The 26,525-nt window shown below is 42.1% G+C and overlaps 1 protein-coding gene across 1 annotated transcript in view; it reads right to left on the minus strand.

Annotated features, from left to right (window-relative positions):
- Window positions 1–26,525, minus strand: part of TRDN (triadin) — a 477,806-nt gene that overhangs the window by 302,873 nt on the left and 148,408 nt on the right. Inside the window, exons 5-7 of the mRNA XM_073576110.1 lie at window positions 13,808–13,867; window positions 12,297–12,353; window positions 932–991 (exon numbers count right to left, since the gene is read on the minus strand). Of these exons, the coding sequence (XP_073432211.1) occupies window positions 932–991; window positions 12,297–12,353; window positions 13,808–13,867 (177 nt within the window). The remainder of the gene's footprint in view (window positions 1–931; window positions 992–12,296; window positions 12,354–13,807; window positions 13,868–26,525) is intronic.

The raw sequence follows: 26,525 nt of genomic DNA on the forward strand, positions 1-26,525 counted from the left end.
TCGGTGACGCTTTAGCGATATTGCTAGCGATATCGCTATGTGTAAAGCCCCCTTTAGGTACTCAAAGAGTGAACTAATGATCAATTAAGGTAGGGCGGGTTGTGTATGGAAAGCAGTAGATAAGAATAGTGACAGGGAGGAAGACAATGAAATGGCAATAATAGTTACCAGAAAGTCGATTGTGAGGAGAAGCAGGACAGCTTGAGCCTTGCTCATCTTACTGGTCAGTTTGCTTTATCCACATAAGCTTGTTATGCCATTTTGTATGCTGACTGAGTGACATATATCCTAGTCCATGTGTGCCTGGATATACCCAGCTTATTTTAGAACAGCACTGTATGCACCCTGCGATAGATTAGTCTCCTCACAACTTGCAAAAGAATTCCCACACCTGAGATGACCTCAGAGTGGACAACAACCACAAAAAACACACTGTTGTTTCTCGTAAACCACCAGTGACATCACTTTCTCCAGAGCTGGCTGCAAAACAAGATGACCGTGAACCAGAGGATCATTTAGTAGCATATCACCTTCATTGTGCATCACCGAGGGTAACACCCTCTTCCTCCGATGACATGACTTCATTGACTCCAGGTCTTGTCCACTACATTATCATCATCATTGTCATCTCACTTAGGCTCCAAGGCTCATATGTCATATCAATGCCCTAATAATCCTAACAAAACCCCAAAAATATCTTCAGATGTTGACCTCAATATACACAGTGAAGCTGGTCATTTGCCACAATTCTTATTTTCCATCTCATTGCAATAAATATTTTTAAAATATTTATAGTATAAAAGTGTGAAATATAGTTGTTGCTTATAGTATTTATTATCTGTCCAATTTTTCTCTTTGCATGCTCACTTCCAGAATTGCTGAAGTGAGCTGTAAAATCATATTACAGATGAAAAAAAAAATATTTTGTTACCTTTGGTCAGGGTCTTTTTCTCTGGTTTTTCCTTTACTTCAGGCTTTGGTATTTGAATTTCTAAAATACAAATTATGGTTCATTCTTTAAAAGAATTCTCATTAGATTCTCATTAGATTGGTGTAACCAGGAACCTACATTTCTGGATACCAGCCAACTAAATTGTTTGGAGCAATAAGTATGCCCCGTGCATGTATTGTTGCAGGTTAGCCACATTCAGCCCCCATGGAGCTTAGCTGAAATACCAGGCACAGACAATCAGACTTGGACAGGACCGTAGGGTGACCGGTGAATTCCCCGTTTGGCCCCTGATCAAGGGTACAATGATTGTGGTCACAGAGGCCACTGCTGCTGGAAAAAAATATAAACCTCTTCTGTCATCCCAGACAGCAAGGGACCCAACCGGCTCTTGCTAAATTACAAGAGCTTGGGTTTAATCCCCCAAACATACAAGTACAATAGTTTAGTATTAAAGCCAATTAAAGTACATGTTTGCAGCTTGATTGTTATTTTGTTATTTTTATTTGAACTATACGTCTAACCCTAATAGATATCGTACATATTGCAACCTTACTGAACACATATTTATTCCTTATTTTACTAGGTAGCACACAAAGCTGACAAACAGCATTTACAAATCGGTGCTTAAATTTTAATTTCAAGAAAAATGTGGACTTGTTGCATATTTATGATCGCCAATAATATTGTGAGTGAAGATAAAAAAAAAAAACTGTGGCGTCTACTAGATAGTTTGGTTCAGACTGTATGCTGCATTAACTTTCTGTCTTCTGTCACTGTAAAAGATTGAGTACCCTGCATTTTCTCATCCCTAATCCAGGATGCGGAACATCATCCATTTCCAGTAAGATGGAGTTTGGAAACAAGCCTCGTTTCTCTCTATTAGGAATAGTTGATTCAATTCTGGTAAGTACATAACATAAAATATTTTTATTGCAGCAATTACCAGGGTCAGCCTGCTGATATAAATGGATAGGAGCACTAAGTAGTTAAGGTGTTTAATATGTGTTTTATTCTTTCAGATGTCATTAGCATATTGGCTTAGACAAAGATGACTGAATGGCCTGTACTGTTGAATTACTGTTTCGAACAGGACTGCAGGAGCAGTGAAAAATATTTAGTCCATTTAGTCTAAACATACCCCTACCACTGATTGACAGCTTTCTGCTTATGGAATGTGTATACAGAAAGCTGCCAATCAGTAGTGTTGGCAGGGTTATACAGAGCTCAGCATTTAGAGAACTGCTGGATCTGCATTAGAGAAAACAGTAATTTTATCAAAACTGCAACAAGCAGCCCAGTAAGTGACATATCGGTACAATCAGGGTCATTATTCCTAGATCATGCTCCTCTCAGCAAAAAACCTGGTGACAGATTCCATTTAAGGCCTGAGTATTTTTGACATACAGTGGGGAAAAAAAGTATTTAGTCAGCCATCAAATGTGCAAGTTATCCCACTTAAAAAGATGAGAGAGGCCTGTAACTGACATCATAGGTAGACCACAACTATGAGAGTCAAAATGAGAAAACAAATCCAGAAAATAACCTTATCTGATTTGGCAAGATTTATTTTGCAAATTATGGTGGAAGATAAGTATTTGGCTATTAACAAAATTTCATCTCAATATTTTGTTATATATCCTTTGTTGGCAATGACAGAGGTCAAACATTTTCTGTAAGTCTTCACAAGGTTGGCACACACTGTTGGTGGTATGTTGGCTCATTCCGCCATACAGATTTCTTCTAGAGCAGTGATGTTTTGGGCTTGTCGCTGGGAAACACGGACTTTCAAATCCCTCCAAAGGCTTCCTGTAGGGTTGAGATGTGGAGACTGGCTAGGCCACTCCAGGACTTTCATATGCTTCTTACGAAGCCACTCCTTCATTGCCCTGGTGGTGTGCTTGGGATCATTATCATGCCAAAAGACTCATCCATGTTTCATTTTCAATGCCCTTGCTGATGGAAGGAGGTTTTCACTCAAAATCTCATGATACATGGCCCCATTCATTCTCTCATGTACATGGATCAGTCGTCCTGGTTCATTTGCAGAGAAACAGCCCTAAAGTATGATGTTGCCACCCCTATGCTTCACAGTAGGTCTGGTGTTCTTTTGATGCAACTTAGCATTCTGTCTCCTTCAAACACAACAAGTTTTGTTTCTACCAAACAGTTCTACTTTGGTTTCATCAGACCATATGACATTCTCCCAATACTCTTCTGGATAATCCAAATGCTCTCTAGCAATCTTCAGACAGGCCCAGACATGTACTGGCTTAAGCAGGAGGATACATCTGGCACTGCCGGATCGATCTGAGTCTCTGGCGACGTAGTGCGTTACTGATGTAGCCTTTGTTACGGTGGTCCCAGCTCTATGCAGGTCATTCACTAGGTCCCCCCCCGTATGGTTCTGGGATTTTTGCTCACCACTCTTGTAATCATTTTGACCCCACAGGGTGAGATCTTGCATGGAGCCCCAGATTGAGGGAGATTATCAGTGGTCTTGTATGTCTTCCATTTTCTTATTATTGCTCCCACATTTGATTTCATCACACCAAGCTGCTTGCCTATTGCAGATTCAGTCTTCCCAGTCTGGTGCAGGGCTACAATTTTGTTTCTGATGTCCTTCAACAGCTCTTTGGTCTTCAACATAGTGGAGTTTGGAGTGTGACTGTTTGAGGTTGTGGACAGGTGTTTTTTATACTGTTCAAACAGGTGCCATTACTACAGGTAATGGGTGGAGGACAGAGGAGCCTCTTAAAGAAGTTACAGGTCTGTGAGAGCGAGAAATTTTGCATATTTTTAGGTGACCAAATACTTATTTTCCACCATAATTTGCAAAATAAATCTTGCAAGATAAGTAAGACAAGGTGATTTTCTGGATTTGTTTTCTCTTATGACTCTCATAGTTGTGGTCTACCTATGATGTCAATTACAGTCCTCTCTCATCTTTTTAAGTAGAAGAACTTGCACAATGGGTGGCTGACGAAATAATTTTTTTCCTCACTGTATGCTGTTTTTATGTTGCTTGAGTGTGGGAGGAAACTGAAAAACCTAGAGGAAACTAATGCAAAGTAGGGGAGAACATACAAATTCTTTACAGATAAAACAAAAAGCAAAAAAAATATACTAAAATAAAAAAGTAAAAAATAAATTGCAAACATTGCATGAAGGTAGTAATAATAATAATAAGGGTATTTAGTAAACATAATTTTGATCAAAAGAATGTACAAGCCATCCCACCATGTCACGGCAACCCTTGTGGGACCCTTGCAGTTTCTCAAATTCTTTACAGATGTTGCTCTTGATAGAGTTTGAACCCAGAACCCCAACACATCAAAGCAACAGTGCTAACCACTGAGCCACCATTCATAACATTTTTAGATTTGCATTCTTTTGTCTGTCTAATAATTTTTTTTTAGAGATGAGTTGTATTTTATTGGCTCAATTTTGGATACATTTGTGATAATTTATTAATTGATGCTTATGTTTTTAAGATATGAATGAAAAAAACAGCAGTTGATTTTGCATTTTTTACAGTATTTAAATTATTCAGTGCAGGGTGGACCATTACTTTAATTACGCTTTAATTACACAGGGTGGCTGGAAAATACCAAATTTGCTAAAGGGGTTGTCCGGGCTTTTCACATAATCTCAGTACATATCTGTGCTGCAGAATTATGACAATAAGTAATTTACTTTCTGTCATTAGTTTGCACGGTTTTCTAGATATTCTGAACAGAACGTCCAAGGGGGGGGTGTGTTATGGCATTGAAATGAGAACTGGTCGTAACCTCCTACTCTACTCCAAACATGCCCTTGTGATAAAACACTCCGGGATCGCCTTTGCTGGGGTCAAAGGTCACGTGCGTTCAGCATGAAACTCAGGCGCAGAGCTGGGATTCGGGTATAACTGACACTGGGTCAGGTTTATTAATGGTGAAAGCAATGCATAAAGAAATAAAACATAAAACAAATCCTTGCCTGTCCGGCACTAACTAAACAAAGTACAACCTAACTACCAACTGGCGGGCTTCTCCCGTCCAGCCAAACCACAGTTGCATTGGGCACTGCTTCCACTCACGTGTGTCTCTCATACAGACAGGCTCTCTGTGTTCCCAGGCTGAGACACTCACACAACCACCTGGCATCCTTTTATATCCACCTCCCATTATCCATTAGTAAGCAGGTGCGATACTGACCAGACTAGGCCACATAGGAAAGGAATCTGGGCGAGATATACCTGCCCTCATCCACTATTCCCACATGATTCTCACATATCCCCCCCCTCTGCTCAGACCACTCCGGTCGAGCAATGACACCCGCCAAACAGTGCACTCGGGACAGGGCATCTGCATTCCCCATCTGTACCCCTGGGCGGTGCTCCACCATAAAAGTGTAGGCCTGCAGGGCAAGGAACCACCGGGTCACCCGGCTATTCCGTTCCTTGTTCAAGTGCATCCACTTGAGAGGGGCATGGTCAGTGATCAGCCTGAACTTTCGGCCCACCAGGTAATATTTGAGGGCCTCTAGAGCCCACTTAATGGCTAGGCACTCTTTTTCCACGACTGCATACCTTTGCTCGTGTTTATTCAGCTTCCTGCTGAGATAGAGGACTGGGTGTTCCACTCCGTCCCTCACTTGTGAGAGTACGGCCCCGATACCGGTATCAGAGGCATCCGTTTGTACCACAAACTCGCTGCGGAAGTCCGGAGTCACCAGTACGGGCTGAGAGCAAAGTGCCCGTTTTAGGCCATGGAAGGCTTCTTCAGCCGCTAAACTCCATTTAATCATGACGGAGTCTTTCCCTTTTGTAAGATCCGTCAGGGGGGTAGCGATGGCTGCAAAATTGGGTATGAACCGGCGATAATAACCGGCAATCCCCAGGAAGGCTTGCACCTGCTTCTTGTTGACAGGTTGTGGCCAGTCCTGAACCGCCTGAATCTTATCAACCTGGGGTTTAACAACACCCCTCCCAATTACATACCCCAAATACCGGGCTTCTTCTAGCCCGATGTGACATTTCTTGGGGTTCGCAGTTAGACCTGCCTCCCACAGGTCGTCAATCACAGCTTGTACTTTCTGGAGATGAGTCTCCCAGTCCAAGCTGTAAATGACAATGTCATACAAATAGGCCGAAGCATACCGCCTATGTGGCCTCAAGACTCGATCCATCAGTCTCTGGAAGGTCGCCGGTGCCCCGTGCAGTCCAAACGGCATATACACATACTGAAATAAACCTTCCGGCGTAGCAAATACTGTCTTTTCTCTGGCAGCCTCCACCAGAGGGATCTGCCAATACCCCTTTGTTAGGTCTAGGGTCGTAATATACCAGGCTTTTCCTAACCGATCTATTAACTCGTCGACCCGGGGCATGGGGTAGGCATCAAATTTTGAAACCGCATTCAGTTTCCTGAAGTCATTGCAGAACCGGATGGTGCCGTCCGGTTTAGGAATTAGCACAATCGGGCTGGACCACGCACTGTGCGATTCCTCAATGACTCCTAACTCTAACATTGCCTTCACTTCCCGGGAAACGGCTTCACGGTGCTTCCGGGATTCGGTAGGGCTTTACGTGAACTGTGACACCAGGTTCTGTTACGATGTCATGTTTCATTAGCATAGTCTGCCCGGGTTTTTCTGAGAAAAACTTTTGGTTGTGAAGTAGAAACTGCCTGACTTCCGTCTTTTGCCGCTCCGAGAGAGTCTCTGCAACCCGTACCTCCGGTACGGTATGCGAGCAGACAGGACGGGCCAGCTCCGCTGACAAGGCAGACCGATCCTTCCAGGGCTTTATCAGATTTACATGATAAATCTGTTCAGGTTTCCGTTTACCTGCCTGGTATACTTTGTAGTTTACTTCACCAACTCTTTCCTTGATCTCAAAGGGGCCCTGCCACTTTGCCAGGAACTTACTGTCCACCGTGGGGACCAGGATCAACAACCTATCTCCGGGTGCAAACGTACGGATCTTGGCGCCCCTATCATAGATTCTTTTTTGGGCTCCTTGAGCCTGTAACATATGTTCTTTGACGATAGGCATAACAGCCGCAATACGGTCCTGCATTTGTGTGACGTGATCTATCACTGTTTTAAACGGAGTGACCTGACCCTCCCAGTTTTCCTTTGCAACGTCTAACAGTCCGCGAGGACGTCGGGCGTACAATAACTCAAAAGACGAGAATCCCGTGGAAGACTGGGGTACTTCCCTGATGGCAAAAAGCAAATACGGAAGTAAATAGTCCCAGTTCTTCCCATCCTTGTCTATCACCTTTCTCAGCATCTGCTTCAGAGTTTTATTGAACCGTTCAACCAACCCGTCTGTTTTAGGGTGATACACGGATGTGCGTAACGGTTCGATTTGTAACAATCGGCAGAGCTCCTTCATTATCCTGGACATAAAGGGGGTCCCCTGGTCGGTGAGTATCTGTTTTGGTATACCGACCCGACTAAACACATGCACCAGCTCCTTGGCAATCGTCTTGGTGGCCGTGTTACGCAAAGGGATGGCCTCCGGGTAACGAGTGGAGTAATCCAAGATGACCAGGATATGTTGGTGTCCACGTGCAGACCGTGGAAGGGGCCCAACTAAATCCATCCCAATCCTCTCAAACGGGACTTCAATAATAGGTAAGGGTACCAAAGGGCTACAGAACCGGGGCTTAGGTGCAGAGGCTTGGCAGTCAGGACAAGACTCGCAATATACACGAATATCATGATGCATGCCTGGCCAAACAAAACAGTGTAATATCCTTTCGGTGGTTTTCTGGACTCCCAGGTGACCTCCCATCACATGTCCGTGGGCCAGGTCCAGCACCTGCCGCCGGTAGGGTTTTGGCACGACTAATAGTTGCACCGTATCTTCCCCCTTTTTCTCTATCTGATAGAGTAAATCATTCTCCAGAACCCTGTAAGGATATGCCAGCCTAGAGCCAGGTTCTAAGGGTACCCCATTTAACACTTTTACATTTGTCCTAGCCTGAGAGAGGGTAGGATCCTTTATTTGCTCACTTTGGAAGTCATCTTTCTGAACTTCTAAATCCGGCAAACGGGGAGGTGGACGGCTGTCAGCCTCCTCCTCTTCCCCGGTCTCCTCATTATCACCCGCCATGACTGAAAACGGGAACTGCAGGTCATTTCCCGCAGACTCTTCCCCCGAGTCTTCCGGGGAGACCTCTTCCAGGGGTTCGGGACCCACACGCTCCCTGGGAGAAGAATCATGTACACTATTACCCGAGGGCATCAACTGATTCTCCCACAATTGCCAGAAGTGGGGAAAATCCCGGCCCAGGATAACATCATGCAATAACGCCGGGACGAGTCCCACTTTATGTTGCACAGACCCATAGGAAGTAGTAATGCATATGACCGCGGTGAGGTACGAACAGGTGTCTCCATGCACACACGTTACAGAAAATTTGTCTGATGGTCCAGTCGGGGCTGACACCAGACTGGCCTTCACCAGAGTCACCACACTTCCCGAGTCTAACAATGCCACCACATTTTTGCCATCAACAGTTAAATCACACAAGTGTTTTTCCACATCCTTTTGACCGGCATTCACACTCACTACCCGTGCAACCATAGACATGCGGTTTTTAGAGTCTGTGACGTCGCACTGCATGGGTTCAGTAGTGACCGGACAGTTCGCAGCAATATGTCCCATCTCTTGGCAGCGGAAACACCTAACGGGCCCCTTGTTTAGACCATAGTTCGTTACTCTCGGCCTCGCAGTGCAGGCAGTCCCGTTTTCCTCCCCCACTGTCTTAGGGATTTTTCCATCTCCCCTACTCCCTGGAACAGTTTTACCAGTTCCACGTGGAGATGATGAAGAACGAGGTGGGGTAGCGTCGTCTCGGAGTCCTTCCGCCACGGAGTAACGTTCAACCAGATCCACTAGTTGATCTGCCGTCGTAGGATTTCCATGGCTTACCCACTTCCTCAGGGCTGGCGGTAGAGCTCTCAGGTACTTGTCCATGACGACTCTCTGGATTATCTCTGGCGCTGTCAACACCTCGGGTTGTAGCCACTTCTTCTTCACGTGGATCAGGTCAAACATCTGGGACCGCGGTGGTTTATCCGGCTGATAAGTCCATTGATGCACTCTCTGTGCACGGACAGCGGTCGTCACTCCCAGCCGGGCCAAGATCTCGGCTTTCAATTTGTCAAAGTCCTGCGCGGCTTCAGGCTCTAAGTCATAATAAGCCTTTTGGGCCTCACCGGAAAGAAACGGGGCAATCAGGCCGGCCCATCGTGCCTTCGGCCATTTTTCTCGCACCGCCGTCCGTTCAAACGTGGTCAGGTATGCCTCGACGTCATCTTCGGTCGTCATCTTCTGCCAGTACCGACTCACGTGAATCACTCTTGACTCGGCTTCCAGGTTAAGCTCAGGTAAGCTTGCCAAGCGCTGTGCCACCTGCTGGAGAAGCGAACGATCGGTAACTGTCATGTCCACCAACTCCTTCAGCTGGGCCATCATCACCCGATTAGCTTCTTGCTGGACGGCGGTGGACTGTAACAGCGCTTTCACCACGTCCTCCATGCTCATGCTTGCAACGTGATGCCCGCGTTCTCCACCACAATGTGATAAAACACTCCGGGATCGCCTTTGCTGGGGTCAAAGGTCACGTGCGTTCAGCATGAAACAGGCGCAGAGCTGGGATTCGGGTATAACTGACACTGGGTCAGGTTTATTAATGGTGAAAGCAATGCATAAAGAAATAAAACATAAAACAAATCCTTGCCTGTCTGGCACTAACTAAACAAAGTACAACCTAACTACCAACTGGCGGGCTTCTCCCGTCCAGCCAAACCACAGTTGCAGTGGGCACTGCTTCCACTCACGTGTGTCTCTCACACAGACAGGCTCTCTGTGTTCCCAGGCTGAGACACTCACACAACCACCTGGCATCCTTTTATATCCACCTCCCATTATCCATTAGTAAGCAGGTGCGATACTGACCAGACTAGGCCACATAGGAAAGGAATCTGGGCGAGATATACCTGCCCTTATCCACTATTCCCACATGATTCTCACACCCTCTATAGCAACAACCCCGCCCTCCATAGCTATAGGCCCTCCCCGTCCACATGAAGCAGCCCTCATCACACAGTAACGAATTCTTCCCCTCCAGCAGCCTCACTGCAGAGAGCAGAGAGCTGCTCCTCCCCCAGACACATGCTGAAGCTCCACCAAACTCCCTGCAAGCTCCAGTGACCAGCACCACCCGCTGCCCACTCATTGGCTGGCAGTAAACTGCCTCAGCACTCATTTTTATCATCATTCCAGCATTGGAAAGAACACAGCAGTGATCCTGTATTTGTGAAAGCAGCACAATACATACATACATACACCCCCCAACACTTCACACTTTTACAGCTGCTGATTGGACAGGCTGCTCCCATCAGCATTTGTGTCATTAGAGACACAGTGCTCACACATACACTGCACCAAATCTGCTGCTGTGTGAAGACATCAGTGACACAGAGCTGTCTCATTCACACAGCAGAGGCTTTGTCACAGAACAGATTACATCAGTAACTGCCATCCCCTGTGCAGATTAGAAGCTTCAGACCCCCATCACTGGCCATCACACAGTCTGTTCTCACTGCTGCCAGCAGCCTGGGACAGTGAGGGAAAGAATTACTGATAATGAGTTATGTATTGTAATCATGGAGTGGCCCAGAATACAGGACGATTTTCCCTCCTCCTCACTAGTTTCACTTTCCATAGAACACTGTTCAGTGTGTGTCTGGGGGAGGAGCAGCTAAGTGGTCTGCTCTCTGCAGTGAGGCTGCTTGAGGGGGAGGATTTGTTACTGTGTGATGAGGGCTTCTTCATGTGGACGGGGAGGGCCTGTAGTGATGGAGGGTGGGGTTGTTGCTATAGAGGGAATGCTTGGAGTAGACTAGGAGGTTAAGACTAGTTCTCATTTCAATGCCATAACACACCGCCCCTTGGACGTTCTGTTCAGAATATCTAGAAAACCGTGCAAACTAGTGACAGAAAGTACATTACTTATTGTCATAATTCTGCAGCCCAGATATGTACTGAGATTATGTGAAAAGTCCAGACAACCCCTTTAACTTTTTCTTGTGTTTTACTATTTTTGGACAATAATGTCACATTGAATGGAAATAAGTTGATGAATTTGAATACGCATTGGACTTTTCTGAACCATTTTGGTGACACATAAATTATAAGATAACTGTTATTTTTTTTGGGGGGGTTACCGTATTTTGCGATTAATAAGACGCACCAGATTATAAGACTCACGCAAAATTTTGAGGAGAAAAATAGGAAAAAAACCTTTTTAATAAAATGGTGGTGCTTCTTATAATCCATGCATCTGATTGCTTAATGAGGGTGATTGCTGCGGTGAAGCAGGTTCCCAGGGTCGCTGCTGGTGGAGGTAGGAGTGGGACGAAGCTGTGGACACCAGACTGTAAGAAAGGGGTGTTCTAATGTGCGACTCTGTGGGTGTTCGGTGGTGCGGGGGCTCCGCCGACATTTTGTGAAAGCTCGCAGTCCCCGGACTTCCATGGTTTACTATGCTGTGAACACCAGGAAAATGGCTGCCAAGGGCGGAGCATGCACAGATGGAGATCTTGGCACTGAGATCTCATCTCTCAAGATCTTGGTGACGAGATCTCCATCTGCGCATGTGCCACCCCAGCAGCTATTTTCCCGGAGTCTGCTGCATAGTAATCCATGGAATTGCGGGGGCTACCGGCTTTCACAAAATGTCGGCGGAGCCCCAACATCACCGAACACCCACAGCACCTCATATCCGAACACCCCCTCATCCCAGCCTGCAGCCTGCAACAATGCGCCACTATTGCCTCCTCCAGCAGCGATCCTGTGACCCTGCTGCACCACGGCTGGTAAGGTATATTTGCATTATTAGATGCACCCCCAAGTGAATCTTATAATCCGAAAAATGCGGCAAGGGGAAATAAAAGTAATTCTGTTGCTTCATTGGTTGTTTTAACATAGTTCATTGTAAGATTTGATGATTCTAAGCTGCTACGCATACACGTACTGTATATATGTATTTCTTTCTATATGAACAGAGTTCTTGCAGAAATTATACCTGTAAATGATATAGCAATCACTTCAGTGTATCCAAGATTGACGTTTCATTCCCCAACTCATTTCAAAGGAAAATTAATTTGCTTGGCATTAGTTTATGTAGAGCTGACATTATGAAATCAGGAATTTCCTCTCTATAGCTACTCCTGTGAGACATACCTCTATGTGATATTTACATATGGATAAAGCCAAAGGCAGACAAGAAAAAATCCTTCTCATTGACATTTACAAAATGTTATCTTATATTTATATACATACCTTTGTGTTTTGGCTTTTCAACGTGTTCTTCCTTTACTGGCCTTTCTTTATGAAGAACTAAGAAATGCAAAATGAAAACTTACAACTCAAAGGGTTTACTGTCAACATGTCTATGTTTTACATGAATTAAGCAAGGTCAAATTATAATAATAGTGTACTAAAAATAATATCATTATAACTTTATCTTACATATTAAAAAATCTATTTTCTAAAAATAGAAAATAAAACCCTTGAACTACCTGTCTGTTTAGTTTGGTTTATGTCTCAATGTGCAGGGATCTTTTCAGTCGGAGAATTGTCCTTTTTATGACCTCTAGTTTTGTTTTAGGATTTATTTTCATTTTATTTATTTTTTGTAAGATATTTTGCATCATATTACCTTTGTCCCCCACAACAGACTGAATTTAAGGTTCATGCTTAGGCATAGCACTAGTGATCATGTGTGTTCTATGTTATGTTTAGGTCAGTCGGACCTCCACCTCTCATACCACAATGCACCATCTCAAACACACATGTGAGCACACACAGAACTCTATAATGTAAAACTATAAAAGAATCAGAGTACAAAACAAATTATCAATTTTGTTTTGAGGTAAAATTTTCAGCAACACGTTGTTGCTACATCCTTTTTTTTCTACCCAGGATGTTAGTATGCTTTTTTGGGGGGTTGTAAATATATTAAAGCCAAGACATTTTGCACACAAACAACTCCTTGGTTGTCAAAAGGATGCAACAACAACATGACACTGAAAATTGGGCTGCAAACCAAAATGTGGTGGAGCTTTAAATTAGTACTGAAAGAAAGGTCTCATATCTCATGAACTATATGGCAGATTATGAAAAGAATACTCTTCAGACCAGCAGGAATCAGATAAGAGCAAAAACTGGCCCTGTTGAGCTGGTGACAGGTCTTCTCTAACTAATTAATCATTTGATATTACTCTACAGTACGAGTTTTATAAAATTAATGTTAAATACCCTATTCAAGAGTTCTCAGTCAAGAGAAGGGTTGGTAGCACCACCCTGGATTCTTAATGGAAACTGAGTTATGCTTCATTTCAGCTGAAGCGACACTGAAGGAATTAGAACATTTGCTGGTGGATTCTTCACAGACTATATAGCTCAATGTTGGGCAGAACATCTTTTATCAACTCATCATTGATGAACCAAAGGGGACAATCCCTTTGAGCTTTTTTGTTTTTAAGGTAGCTATTATTTTATTCATTTTATAGAGCTGAGGAAAAATCAAAGAAAAAGAACTAGGTAAAGTTATCACAGTTTCAATTTATTAAGGAAGAGGAGCCACTTTAGAGCATAGCGTTATTTCAGGGCACAGTGCTCATAATGAACTTCTCTAAAGCACTGAAGTGGCTTTATACAAGGGCTTCACTTCAACAATCATTCATTGTGAAATATGCATTTTTTATATGCTTAACGTTGCATACATTTCTTACAATGTTAAAAGGAATACTATTAAATGAACAATCAGCCATGTTCTTGAATTTTCTTACGTTTTGGTATGGATTTGACTTGTAATTTTTCAAGTTTTTCTTCTCTCTCTATATGTACGACTGAAAAAAAAAGAAATAGAATAAAAAAGTACAATGGTTTATGTTAATAGCTAAAAAAATGCATTTTCTTTCCCTTACCATGCAAATGAACAGTTGAGCCAAGTTTACCTGCTAATTCTCGTCACAGATAGCTAGTGCCAACTGTCTACACAATAAAAACATGCCAATCAAGCATCTTGTACCAACAATGGCAATTATTCTAATTAATAAAGCAATAAATATTCTCATTGAACAGAGCTTCAAGTTGGCATATGGAGACTTTGAGGCCATGCAATGTTCCCATGGAAAGTTAAACATGCAAATAGTCTCTTCACAGAGGAAAAGAGAAGTATTTCTGATGCCACCTATTGGAAATATCAATCCTAAATGTCAACAGTGACCCTATAAAATTCATTGTTAACCCCTTAATGTCCAATGACGGACACAGTCTGTCATCAGACATCTCCCCTGCTTTGATGAGGGCTCCGGCGGTGAGCCCGCATCAAAGCCGGGACATGCCAGCTGTTATGAACAGCTGACATGTGCCCGCAATAGGCGCGAGCGGAATTGCCGTCCGCCCGCGCCTATTAACTAGTTAAATGCCGCTGTCAAAGCTGACAGCGTGCATTTAAATAGCATTTCCGGCCGCCGGGCCGGAAATGACGTCACCGCCGACCCCGTCACGTGATCGGGGGTCGGCGTCATGTTGCCTGGACAACCAGAGGTCTCTATGAGACCTCTATGGTTGTTCCACGCATATGGCTTTCAGCGCCACCCGGTGGTCGGCGCTGAAAGCACAGCAGTAAATCTGCTACATATGGGCGATCTGCTCATCGCCCATATGTAGCAGAGCCGATCGGGTTGCGCATGCTTCTAGCCTCCTATGGAGGCTATTGAAGCATGCCAAAAGTAAAAAAAAAAGGTTTAAAAATAAAAAAAATTTTAAAAAACCTAAAAGTTCAAATCACCCCCCTTTCGCCCCAATCAAAATAAAACAGTAAAAAAAAATCCCACATACACATATTAGATATCGCCGCGTTCAGAATCGCCCGATCTATCAATAAAAAAAAAGCATTAACCCGATCGCTAAACGGCGTAGCGAGAAAAAAATTAAAAACGCCAGAATTACGTTTTTTTGGTCACCAAGACATTGCATTAAAATGCAATAACGGGCGATCAAAAGAACGTATCTGCACAAAAGTGGTATCATTAAAAACGCCAGTCCGGCACGGAAAAAATAAGCACTCACCCGACCCCAGGTCATAAAAAATGGAGACGCTACGGGTCTCAGAAAATTGCGCAATTTTTTTTTTTTTTTTTTTTTAGCAAACTTTGGAATTTTTTTTCACCACTTAGATAAAAGAGGACATAGACATGTTTGGTGTCTATGAACTCGTAATGACCTGGAGAATCATAATGGCAGGTCAGATTTAGCATTTAGTGAACCTAACAAAACAGCCAAGCAAAAAACAAGTGTGGGATTGCACTTTTTTTGCAATTTCACCGCACTTGGAATTTTTTTCCCGTTTTCAAGTACACGATATGGTAAAACCAATGATGTCATTTAAAAGTACAACTCGTCCCGCAAAAAATAAGCCCTCACATGGCCATATAAACGGAAAAATAAAAAAGTTATGGCTCTGGAAAGAAGGGGAGGGGAAAATGAAAATGTAAAACCAAAAATACCCCTGGTCATTAAGGGGTTAAAGGAAATAAAACAAAAAAAACCCTCAATTTGCAGACACGTGTTTCAGTGTTTTCAGTGTTTCACATCAAGCATAGTAGAAAAACCAATTGGCTTTGTAAAAGACCTTTGACAGGGGATACAATTTCTCATTGTGGAGAGCACTGAGTTATTTTAGGGAGACTTATAGGTCATGCAACATGCCCCTGGGGTATTAAATATGCAACTAGTCTGATCACAGAGCAAATTACAGGGTCTTTATTGTCTCCTGTTGGAAGTAGAAATTCTAAAAGTCACAGGTTCACATTGTAATTTCCTTACTGTGCTCAGGAGGTAATTTTTCACCAGTAATATTTTAAGAGAAATAAAAATGTAGGTCATTTTATGGGAGGAATATTTTAAAGCTTTGCAATTACCGAAAACATGACCTAAATATGTTTACTTCAGCATTCTCACAAATTTAAATAAACTTTAAATAAAATGAAATCATTTGAAAGAATGACTAGGTGAATAATTGCATCTTAAAGAACATTTTGCAAAAAATAGTCTCAATCTGTCTATGAACTATCAATGTTTAACCAGTGTTGAAAGAAAGTACAAAGCACAAAAATGTTCCAGGTTGTTTTTTGGCAATTATTAAAATTAATTAGAATCAGGTTAGTCAATGCATTACATTGCTAAAGATTGCTAAATATTTTGTGCAGTTTTGCAGTTCTATTTTTTTCTATAAGAGTCTTGCATATTAAACATATTAAAATGACTGTTCATCTAGGTATTAAAAAAATTAAAATGTTTTAAAATAGTGAAATTGTCACTGAGACCATCACAGTAGCCATTGCTTTGGGTATAGTAGTTCATGTATTCTTTTCAAGACATCATTGCTTGTGAACAACGTACAAAGACCATTGGGGGTATATGACCATGGGAATGATGGCGAGAGATCGATAAGGTAAATATTCCTGCTATTGCAATATAATGTCCTAAGTAAACCTGTTAGTTAATTCATGCAGATCGAACCAAAGACAGTATAAATCGGAGACTATCTCGATTTTTACAGCTGTGTGTTACTTACTCTGAAACATTGTGCCATTTCAAAGAAAACATACTATGAGGACCATGCGATTATTTTAGCTTGTCCAAGAAATGTAATATCCCACTTTTCCCCATCATGTTCCAAATCAGTTCTCATACTTTGCACTGACGAGGGCCAATAGCCCGAAACGCCGTGTCTGCAAATAGAGATTCTGATTTGGCTTTTATCCTGTCAAATTACAAGACTCGTTAAAGGGTTGATTGTGACTTGTAGAATCGCTACTACCAACAGGTGGCGCTATAGAGTTCAAGTCCTCTTCCTCTCTGAAGAGGCAATTTGCATATGTTTTTTGAATCTTTCATACCATGAGGTTTGAACTTGGGTTGACGCCTTCATCAGAGATTCTGATTTGGCTTTTATCCTGTCAAATTACAAGACTCGTTAAAGGGTTGATTGTGACTTGTAGGATCGCTACTACCAACAGGTGGCGCTATAGAGTTCAAGTCCTCTTCCTCTCTGAAGAGGCAATTTGCATATGTTTTCTGAATCTTTCATACCATGCGGTTTGAACTTGGGTTGACGCCTTCATCAGGTACAGTGTGTTATACTAAGTTACCTCCCTTATATAGGGGAAGGAAGAAACTTCTACACAGCTGAAAACAATAAATAACTAAAACCATCAATGTATAAAAGTCTCATATTTAAAATTTGCAGCAAATAACCACTGGTTGTATATAAATGTGAATTATGTTGAGTTTATGTATGATGTCCTAAAATTCTATGAGAATAAGAATGAAAAATATCCTAAAAAAATAAAAATTATATATACTGCTCAATAAAATAAAGGGAACACTAAACAATACAATACCCCTATCTTGGGTTTTCAATTATTTAATTTAACCGTTCAGGTGCCAGTGTGGATAACTTGAGAATCCAGTAGGACTCTCGATTAACTAGTTTCTGATTTCTATTTGTAATGTGATCAGTTATGCATTCTAATATAGTAATTCTTAGACTTCTGCTGTTTTTCTTATGTTCTAATAAAAAATGTGTAGATAAAATCTATTGTTCAATATCCCATTTTTTATATTATATTTATGTTTATTCTACAATGAAGAGGTTATGTAGTCTTTCCCACATGCTGTAGGATTACAATCACATTCAAGCAGATAAATTACAGAGTATGTTCCATAATTAAAAAACTGATTATTGTTAAAAATCTCTCTGGTTGTCAATCATGTAAATGTTGAGCAGCCATGCTTTATAATCACACAGCATTTAGATTTAGAACTGCTGCACCGAAAACATCATTTTAATTCTGAAAAAAAGGATAATCTTCAACTCAACTTCTAAACGCGTTGTGTGAATGAATAAGGATCCAGAGAACATACACCTTTGTCTTCACTCTATGGCAGCTCCTGGGAATCTCTGATATTTTTCCTGCTTGGTTTGAACATGTTTCTTCCATCCAATTTGTATCAGTGGTCAGAGCAGCAGCCCTTCATTTTTACAAGTACGGAGTTATTATTTATTTTTATAGCGCCATTTATTCCATGGTGCTTTACATGTGAGAAGGGGTGTACACAATAAAAACAAGTGCAGTAATCTTAAACAATGCAAGTGACAACTGGTATAGGAGGAGAGAGTACCCTGCCCGTGTGGGCTCACAATCTACAAGGGATGGGTGAGGATACAGTAGGTGAAGGTAGAGCTGGTCATGCAGTGGTTTGGTTGATCGGTGGTTACTGCAGGTTGTAGGCTTGTCGGAAGAGGTAGGTCTTCAGGTTTTTTTGAAGGTTTCCATGGTAGGCAAGAATCTGATATGGTGAGGTAGAGACTTCCAGATTAGGGGTGATGTGCGGGAGAAATCGTATGTGATTACGGGAAGAGGAGATAAGAGGGGAGTATAGAAGGAGGTCTTGTGTGGATTGAAGGTTGCATGCAGGTATCGGGAGACGAGGTCACAGATGTATGGAGGGCACAGGTTGTGGATGACTTTGTATGTCATGGTTAGGGTTTTGAGCTGGGGTTTTTGGGTAATGGGGAGCCAGTGCAAGGATTGACAGAAGGGAGAGTTCAGGGAATAGCGGGGGGACAGGTGGATTATTCAGGCAGCAGAGTTTTGAATAGATTGGAGGGGTGCAAGAGTGTTAAAGGGGAGGCCACAGAGAAGATGATGAGGGCATGGACTAGGATTTTCGCATATTCTTTGTTTAGGAATATACGGATCCAGGAAATATTTTTGAGTTGAAGTCAGCAGGAAGTGGAAAGGGCTTGGATATGTAGTTTGAAGGAGAGATCAGTGTCAAGAATTACCACGATGCAGCGAGCTTGTGGGACTGGAGATATTGAGCAGCTATTTACTTTAATGGATATGTCTGTTGGGTGAGTCGAGTGAGATGGGGGAAAGATGATGAATTCTGTTTTGTCCATATTAAGTTTTAGAAATCTAGTGGCAAAGAAGGATGAAATAGCAGACAGACATTGTGGGATTTTGGTTTTGTAGGGAGGTGATATCTGGTCCAGAGATGTAGATCAGTGTGTCTTCAGCATAGAGGTGATACTGAAAGCCGGGAGATTATATGAGCTGTTTGAGGCCAAAGGTGTAGATGGAGAAGAGCAGAGGCCCTAGGACTGAACCTTGCAGGACTTTGACAGATGGGGGGCGAGGTGAGGAGGTAATGTGCGAGTGGGAGACGCTGAATGTTCGGTCTATTAGATATGACAAGATCCAAGATACGGCCAAGTTAGTGATGCCAAGAGATGAGAGGGTTTGTAATAATAGGGAATGATCCACTGTGTCAAAGGCAGAGGACAGGTCTAGGAGGAGGAGGACAGAGTAGTGTCACTTGGCTTTGGCAGTTAATAGGTCATTGGTGACTTTAGCTAGGGCAGTTTCAGTGGAGTGATGCAGCTGGAAGCCAGATTGTAAGCGATCGAACAGGGAGCAAAAAGAGAGGTGGGAGGATAGTTCAAGATGGATGTGTTATTCCAGTAGTTTTGAGGCATAGGGAGAAGTGATATGGGGTGATAGCTAGATGCAGAGGATGGGTCAAGAGAGGGCTTTTTGAGGATAGGTGTGATTGAGGCATGTTTAAAGCTTGAGGAGAAAACACCAGTTGTTAGTTATAGGTTGAAGAGATGGGTTAGGGTTGGGATGAAGGCTGTGATGAGGTGTGGGATGAAGTGAGATGGGATCGGGTCAAGTGCACAGTTAATGAGATGTGATCTTGAAAATAGAGTGGAAAATCGATCTTCTGTAATGGTGGAGAAGTTGGTTTTGGAGGAGGAGGGCTGAGCAGTTAGGAGAAAGGGCTCTAAACCAGGGGAAGAGTCTTGAGGAGATCATTTGCATATTCCCAGTGCCTTCTGGGATAAGTGAAGAGTCTCCGCGAGCTCAACGATCACTGGGTTTTGGCCGTTGCAGCTGAAAAGAGGAAATCGGAAAAACCGCGCGCCTATCGGCGCGCGAATTTTGGCTCATCTTTCATCGTTTTTAAGAAATCTCAAGATGGAAGAGGCCAGGAGCCATTTGGTGAGCTGCATTTCTTGCTACATGTTCACAGACTTACCAGTGGAAAAGCCAAACTTCACATGCCACAAATGCAAGCTTGTGTCCCTGTTGGAGGAAAAGTTGCAAAATCTCGAAGAGAGGTTGGCTACGTTGAAGATCATTAAGGAAGGTGAAGAGTTCTTGGACAGAGCAGAATTATCTCTTCATGTTACAGAAAGAGAAGAAATTCGAAGTGCACCTGAAGAAACAGAGGAATGGAGACATGTGACCCAGAGAAGCAGGAGGATCAGGAGGCAGTCAGCACCCATACTGCTCAGGAACCAGTACCAGGCTCTCACGCAGGAAAATGATGAAGAAATACATCAGGATAAGACTTTGCCAACAAACAGCAACCTTGTACGCCTTCAGAGTCCTCCTGGATGGAGAAAGAAAAATGTTGTGAAGAAGAAACGGAGAGTGGTGGTCATGGGGGATTCCCTGTTGAGAAGAACAGAGGCCGCTATCTGCAGACCGGATATAACTTCAAGAGAAATGTGCTGTCTTCCAGGTGCAAAAATTAAAGATGTGTCTGACAGGATATCAGGACTCTTCAGACCTACAGATGACTACCCATTCCTGCTACTACATGTGGGGACAAATGACACCGCAAGAAACGACCTGGAAACCATCTGCAGAGACTTTGAAGACTTAGGCAAGAAAGTGAAAGAACTGGGAGCGCAGGTGGTCTTCTCTTCCATCCTCCCAGTGGATGGCCATGGAACAAGGAGGTGGAATAAGATTCTGCAGGTGAACAACTGGCTACGTCGATGGTGCCGTCAGCAACGATTTGGATTTCTGGATCACGGAGTGAACTACTTATACGATGGACTACTTGCTAGAGATGGGGTGCACCTTACGAAGACTGGAAAGCATGTATTTGGAAGTCGCCTTGCTACACTTGTAAGGAGAGCTTTAAACTAGAACAACATGGGAAGGGAAGCAAAAGACCAGAAAAAGCCATACACCTGACAAATGCTATTGAGAACTCTGCTAATAGAAGTGGAAAGGAAGAACAAAGACGAAAGAATCTAATTAATAAAAATATTGGAGAAAGAGAAACCAATCACAAACTAAAATGTTTCTATACTAATGCACAAAGCATGGGCAACAAACAAGGAGAATTGGAACTACTAACACAGGAAAAGAAATATGATGTCATTGGAATCACTGAAACTTGGTGGGACGATACACATGATTGGAATACAAGACTAGAAGGATACAACTTATTTGCAAGAAACAGACTTGATAAACGAGGAGGGGGTGTTGCATTGTATGTTAGAAACGCATATATCTGCACAGAGATTGAAGCTTCAGAGACTGGGAGTTCTGTGGAAACTGTTTGGGTAAGAATACAAGGACAGAACAATGGAAAGGACACCATTGTAGGCATTTACTACAGGCCGCCTGTGCAAGCTGAAGATATGGATGAACTCTTTATGCATCAAATGGCCAAGTTCTCCAAAAAATATGACATAGTTGTCATGGGAGATTTCAACTATCCAGACATTTGTTGGGAATCTCTCTCAGGCAAAACTAACAGGTCAAGGAAATTCTTATCCTCTCTTGCTGACAACTTTATCTTCCAAAAGGTAGGGGAGAAAACAAGGGGAACTGCTACCTTGGATCTAATCCTTATAAACAGGGAGGAAATGGTTGAGGAGGTAAAAGTGGCTGGAACCCTAGGAGGTAGCGACCATGCTATTTTAGAATTTTGGATAACTAGAGGCGGAAGACCTGTGAAGACTCAGACGTCAAGGTTAGATTTCAGAAAGGCAGATTTTAAGGGATTCAGAAAGATAATTGGAGGAATCCATGGCTGGATATCCTTAAAGACAAAAATGTCCAGGAAGGATGGGAAATCTTGAAAAATGAAATTCTCAAAGCACAGTTGTTAACAATTCCGAAAAGAGGGAAGAATAGGAAGCATTTAAGGAAACCAGGATGGGTGAACACAGAACTTAAGCACATGCTAAAAAGGAAGAAAAAAATGTTTATAAAATGGAAAGAGGGAGGCATATCTAAAGAAGAATATAATGCTGTCTGCAGAATCTGCAGGGCACAAATCAGATTAGCTAAAGCTGAAAATGAATTGAGGCTTGCAAGAGATGTCAAAAGCAATAATAAAGGATTTTGGGGATATGTCAAAAGTAAAAGAAAAGTCAAAGATGCTATAGGATTTTTACAGGATGAAAATGATGAAATGGTAAGACAGGATGTTGAGAAGGCTGAACTTTTAAATTCCTATTTTGCATCTGTTTTCTCTCAGAAAGGAAATGTAACACCAACTGTTATTCACTGTCCTATTAAGGGAATAGAAGAATCCAGGATATCTATAAACAGAAAGATAGTGAGGAAACACTTAGCTAACCTAAATGAATTCAAGTCTCCAGGTCCAGATGAATTACACCCCAGAGTACTGAAGGAGATAGCAGAAGAAATTTCTGAACCACTCTCCATAATCTTTGAAAATTCTTGGAGAACAGGAGAAGTGCCAGAAGACTGGAGAAGAGCAAATGTTGTTCCTATCTTCAAAAAGGGGAAGAAGGTGGACCCAGGCAACTATAGGCCGGTGAGTCTGACTTCTATACCAGGAAAGATCTTTGAACAAATTATTAAACAACATGTAAGTCAATACCTGGATAAGAATGAAGTGATCAAACAGAGTCAGCATGGGTTTGTAACTAATAAGTCATGTCAGACTAACTTAATTTCCTTCTATGACGGTATCACTGATTGGGTGGATCAAGGAAATGCTGTAGATATAGTATATCTTGACTTCAGCAAAGCATTTGACAAAGTCTCTCATACAATCCTTATTGAAAAAATGACTAAGTATGGAATGGACAAGGCAACTGTTAGGTGGATTCATAGCTGGCTTAGTGATCGGACCCAAAGAGTGGTCGTAAATGGCTGCACATCCAGTTGGAAGAATGTCTCAAGTGGGGTACCACAGGGCTCTGTCCTGGACCCTGTATTGTTCAACATCTTTATCAACGATTTAGATGAAGGAATTGAGGGTAAACTGATTAAATTTGCTGATGACACAAAGCTAGGAGGGATAGCTAATACTAGAGAAGAGAGAGAGAGGATTCAAAAAGATTTAAATAAACTGGAGAAGTGGGCAGCAACTAACAGAATGGTTTTTAACAGGGAGAAATGCAAAGTACTACATCTGGGCAATAAAAATGAAAAAAGCATATATAGAATGGGAGGAATAGGGCTAAGTGACAGCACATGTGAAAAAGACTTGGGTATACTAATAGATCACAGACTGAATATGAGTCAACAGTGTGATGCAGCAGCAAAAAAGGCAAATGCAGTTCTAGGATGTATTAACAGAAGCATACAGTCTAGATCACGTGAAGTCATTATTTCCCTCTACTCCTCTTTGGTCAGACCTCATCTGGAATATTGTGTCCAGTTTTGGGCACCACATTTTAAAAAAGACATCAACAAACTGGAGCAAGTTCAGAAAAGAGCGACCAGAATGGTGACCGGTCTGCAAACCCTGTCTTATGAGGAAAGGTTGCAGGATTTGGGAATGTTTAGTTTGCAAAAGAGAAGACTGAGAGGAGACTTAATTGCTGTCTACAAATATCTAAAGGGCTGTCACATTGTAGAAGGCTCAACTTTATTCTCATTTGCACAAGGAAAGACTAGAAGCAATGGGATGAAACTGAATGGGAGGAGACACAGATTAGATATTAGAAAAAACTTTTTGACAGTTAGAGTGATCAATGAGTGGAACAGGCTGCCACGAGAAGTGGTGAGTTCTCCTTCAATGGAAGTCTTCAAACAGAGGCTGGACAGACATCTGACTGGGATGATTTAGCGAATCCTGCTTTGAGCAGGGGGTTGGACCAGATGGCCCAGGAGGTCCCTTCCAACTCTACGATTCTATGATTCTATGATTAGTGGTTGTTGACCAAACCTGTCTCTGATATTATCAATCTGCTTGAAAAATGAGGCAAAGTCTTTGGCTGAGATGAGTGGAGAGGGAGGGGGTGTTTGGGAACGGAGGAGAGAATTGAAAGTGTTGAATAACTGTTTAGGGTTGTGAGACAGGGAGGATATGAGAGATGAGAAGTAGGTTTGTTTTGCTGCAGCGAGTTTGCCCTTGAAAGTAGTGAGGGACTGTTTGAATGCGCTGAAGTGCCCATTGGAGTGGGATCTTTTCCATCTCCGTTCAGCAACCCTGGAAGCCTGTCTCAGTTCTTTGGTCAGGCTGGTGTGCCAGGGCTGTCTGCTGATTTTGCGAGCTTTGGTATGTGTGAGAGGGGCAATTGATTCCAGAGCTACAGCTATTGTGGTGTTATATGGAGCTGCAGTGGCATCCGCATTGTGTTGAGAACTTATGTCTGTAAGAGGGAGGAGGGATTAAAGACAGTGAGTGTAGATCGAGGAGTGTTTCTGAGAGTGTTGTGCTAGGCTGCAACCCAGACAGGTGAGCATATAAAAACCTTTGCTCGTTGTGTCTTATATTGACTTTAACACACTTGGAGCACCTTTTCTTTTTTTCTCTGTATGTTTCCCTGACAGTGTCATGATGCTGAGTTTAAATAATGAAATATGCGGCACGCTCCATTGGATTCTGTACTACTATGATTTAAGGGATTGGGAGGGAGCCTTACTGTGAACCTGAACTAATATGAATGATGATAGTCTCTGACTGTGGAATATTGCCTAACATATGCATAATCATTGTCTTTGTAAAGTTTTGAAACCCAGTATAATCCCCCCAAAAAAGAGAAAGAAAAGATTATACCTAAAAGTTATCCATAAGAATTTTAAATTTGATTTGGGTCTTAGCACACTGCTGGAGCTTGTACTTTAGTGTAAGGGGTTTTCCTCGTTCAGCAAACTTCTGCCCACAGGCTCCATTAGTTGATAAACAAACATCAGAGCTTTGCTTACCCTCTCAATATTCAGATCTGTGTGCTCATCTCTTCCTTGGTCTCCTTTACTTGGTTATAGTGGTGATTTTTCTTGTTGGCAACGCTGCAGCCAATCATTGAGTTCAGGAGCTCTACTGACGTAGACACCACAAACTGCTGAGCTCAGTAATTGCCTGAATGCTGTTGGCATTACTGCTGCAGCAGAACAACAGAGGTTGGGTTAGCAGGGAATTCATAGCACTGAACTCTCGGGGGGTAAGTAGACATCTGCTTTTCTACAACTAACTGAGGTTGAGTGCAGATGTTTGCAGAAAGAGGACAAGCCCTTTCATCCTTTGTTTCTGGTTAATAGTACTTTGCCTTGCTACTCTATTTATACAATGTGAAAAAAGCAAAGATGTTTAGCCTACTTGTCTATTGCAGTTAAGAACACATTGAAGCATGGAATCATAGTCAGAGAAGTTATGGGATCAGCAATTGTCACATGTCATAGAATCAGAAGACAGAGTAAGACCAGTTACCAGACTTATGATCAGCAATAGTTTTGCAAACCCAGTACTATTTCACAAGGCATTTGAATGCTCAGGGCCATGCTGGGTCAGAAATCAAAAATTAAAAAGTAATGGATTAAATTCCCATAACTTCCAAGAAGTCCTAGACCATTATTTGAATAAAGATTTTTATTTTGCATGGCATTAGGTGCGTCTTTCCAGCCTCAAAGGTCCAGAAGAAAATTTGCTTTGTAGTCATGCCCTTCCAAAAACTGCAGGCGTAACTCAAAAGTTCAAATTTGAAAATGACTTTACAAAGGAACCTCAGCTTCAGGGCTTGTAGAGAAGAAAGATCCCTTGACACAAAACCTTAAAAGCAATGCACAAAGTCTCCATTAGATGACACACCCTGCCTAACATTGTGTATGAACCTATACTCCCCCTAGGGGCAATGCTTTTGAGAGAATGAAAATGTCATACCAATATTATCTGATGGATCATGCCATAATTTTACTGTTTTTACTGTTTGATTCGTATTTATTAATTTTATGCTTTGTCTTCAGTATCATGCGTATTTGGTCGATATAAAAAAAAAAATTATATATCTATGACTGAAACTCAGTTCCATTTATCTGAATGGGCTTGTTTTTGCATCAAACCCATGGATTCCTGCAAATTCAGTTTGCATGGATTGGACTGTCTCAGGAATTTGTGCTGCAGAATTCGTGTGCTTATAAGAACATTGGAAACACTTAAGATGAGATACTACTGATCTGTCTATATTTTAAAAAATGCTGCTTGAAATTGTTTTTATGACTTCAATTGTATTGAATCATGTCATTACTCTATTGTTCAATGTCATAGCATCATTTGCAAATCACAACACACGCAGCATAACATATTTTGTAAAGTAATCATCTGTCACTTTAATGGAGACTGTCTGCAATAAACTCATTTTTCTATGCTTTTTACATCTTAGTGTTCAGCATGAAATATATAAATATATATATATATACTGTATAT

Source organism: Dendrobates tinctorius, unplaced genomic scaffold (genome assembly GCF_039654945.1).
Source record: "Dendrobates tinctorius isolate UK_male_01 unplaced genomic scaffold, ASM3965494v1 ptg000046l, whole genome shotgun sequence".
NCBI classification, from domain to species: Eukaryota; Metazoa; Chordata; class Amphibia; order Anura; family Dendrobatidae; genus Dendrobates; species Dendrobates tinctorius.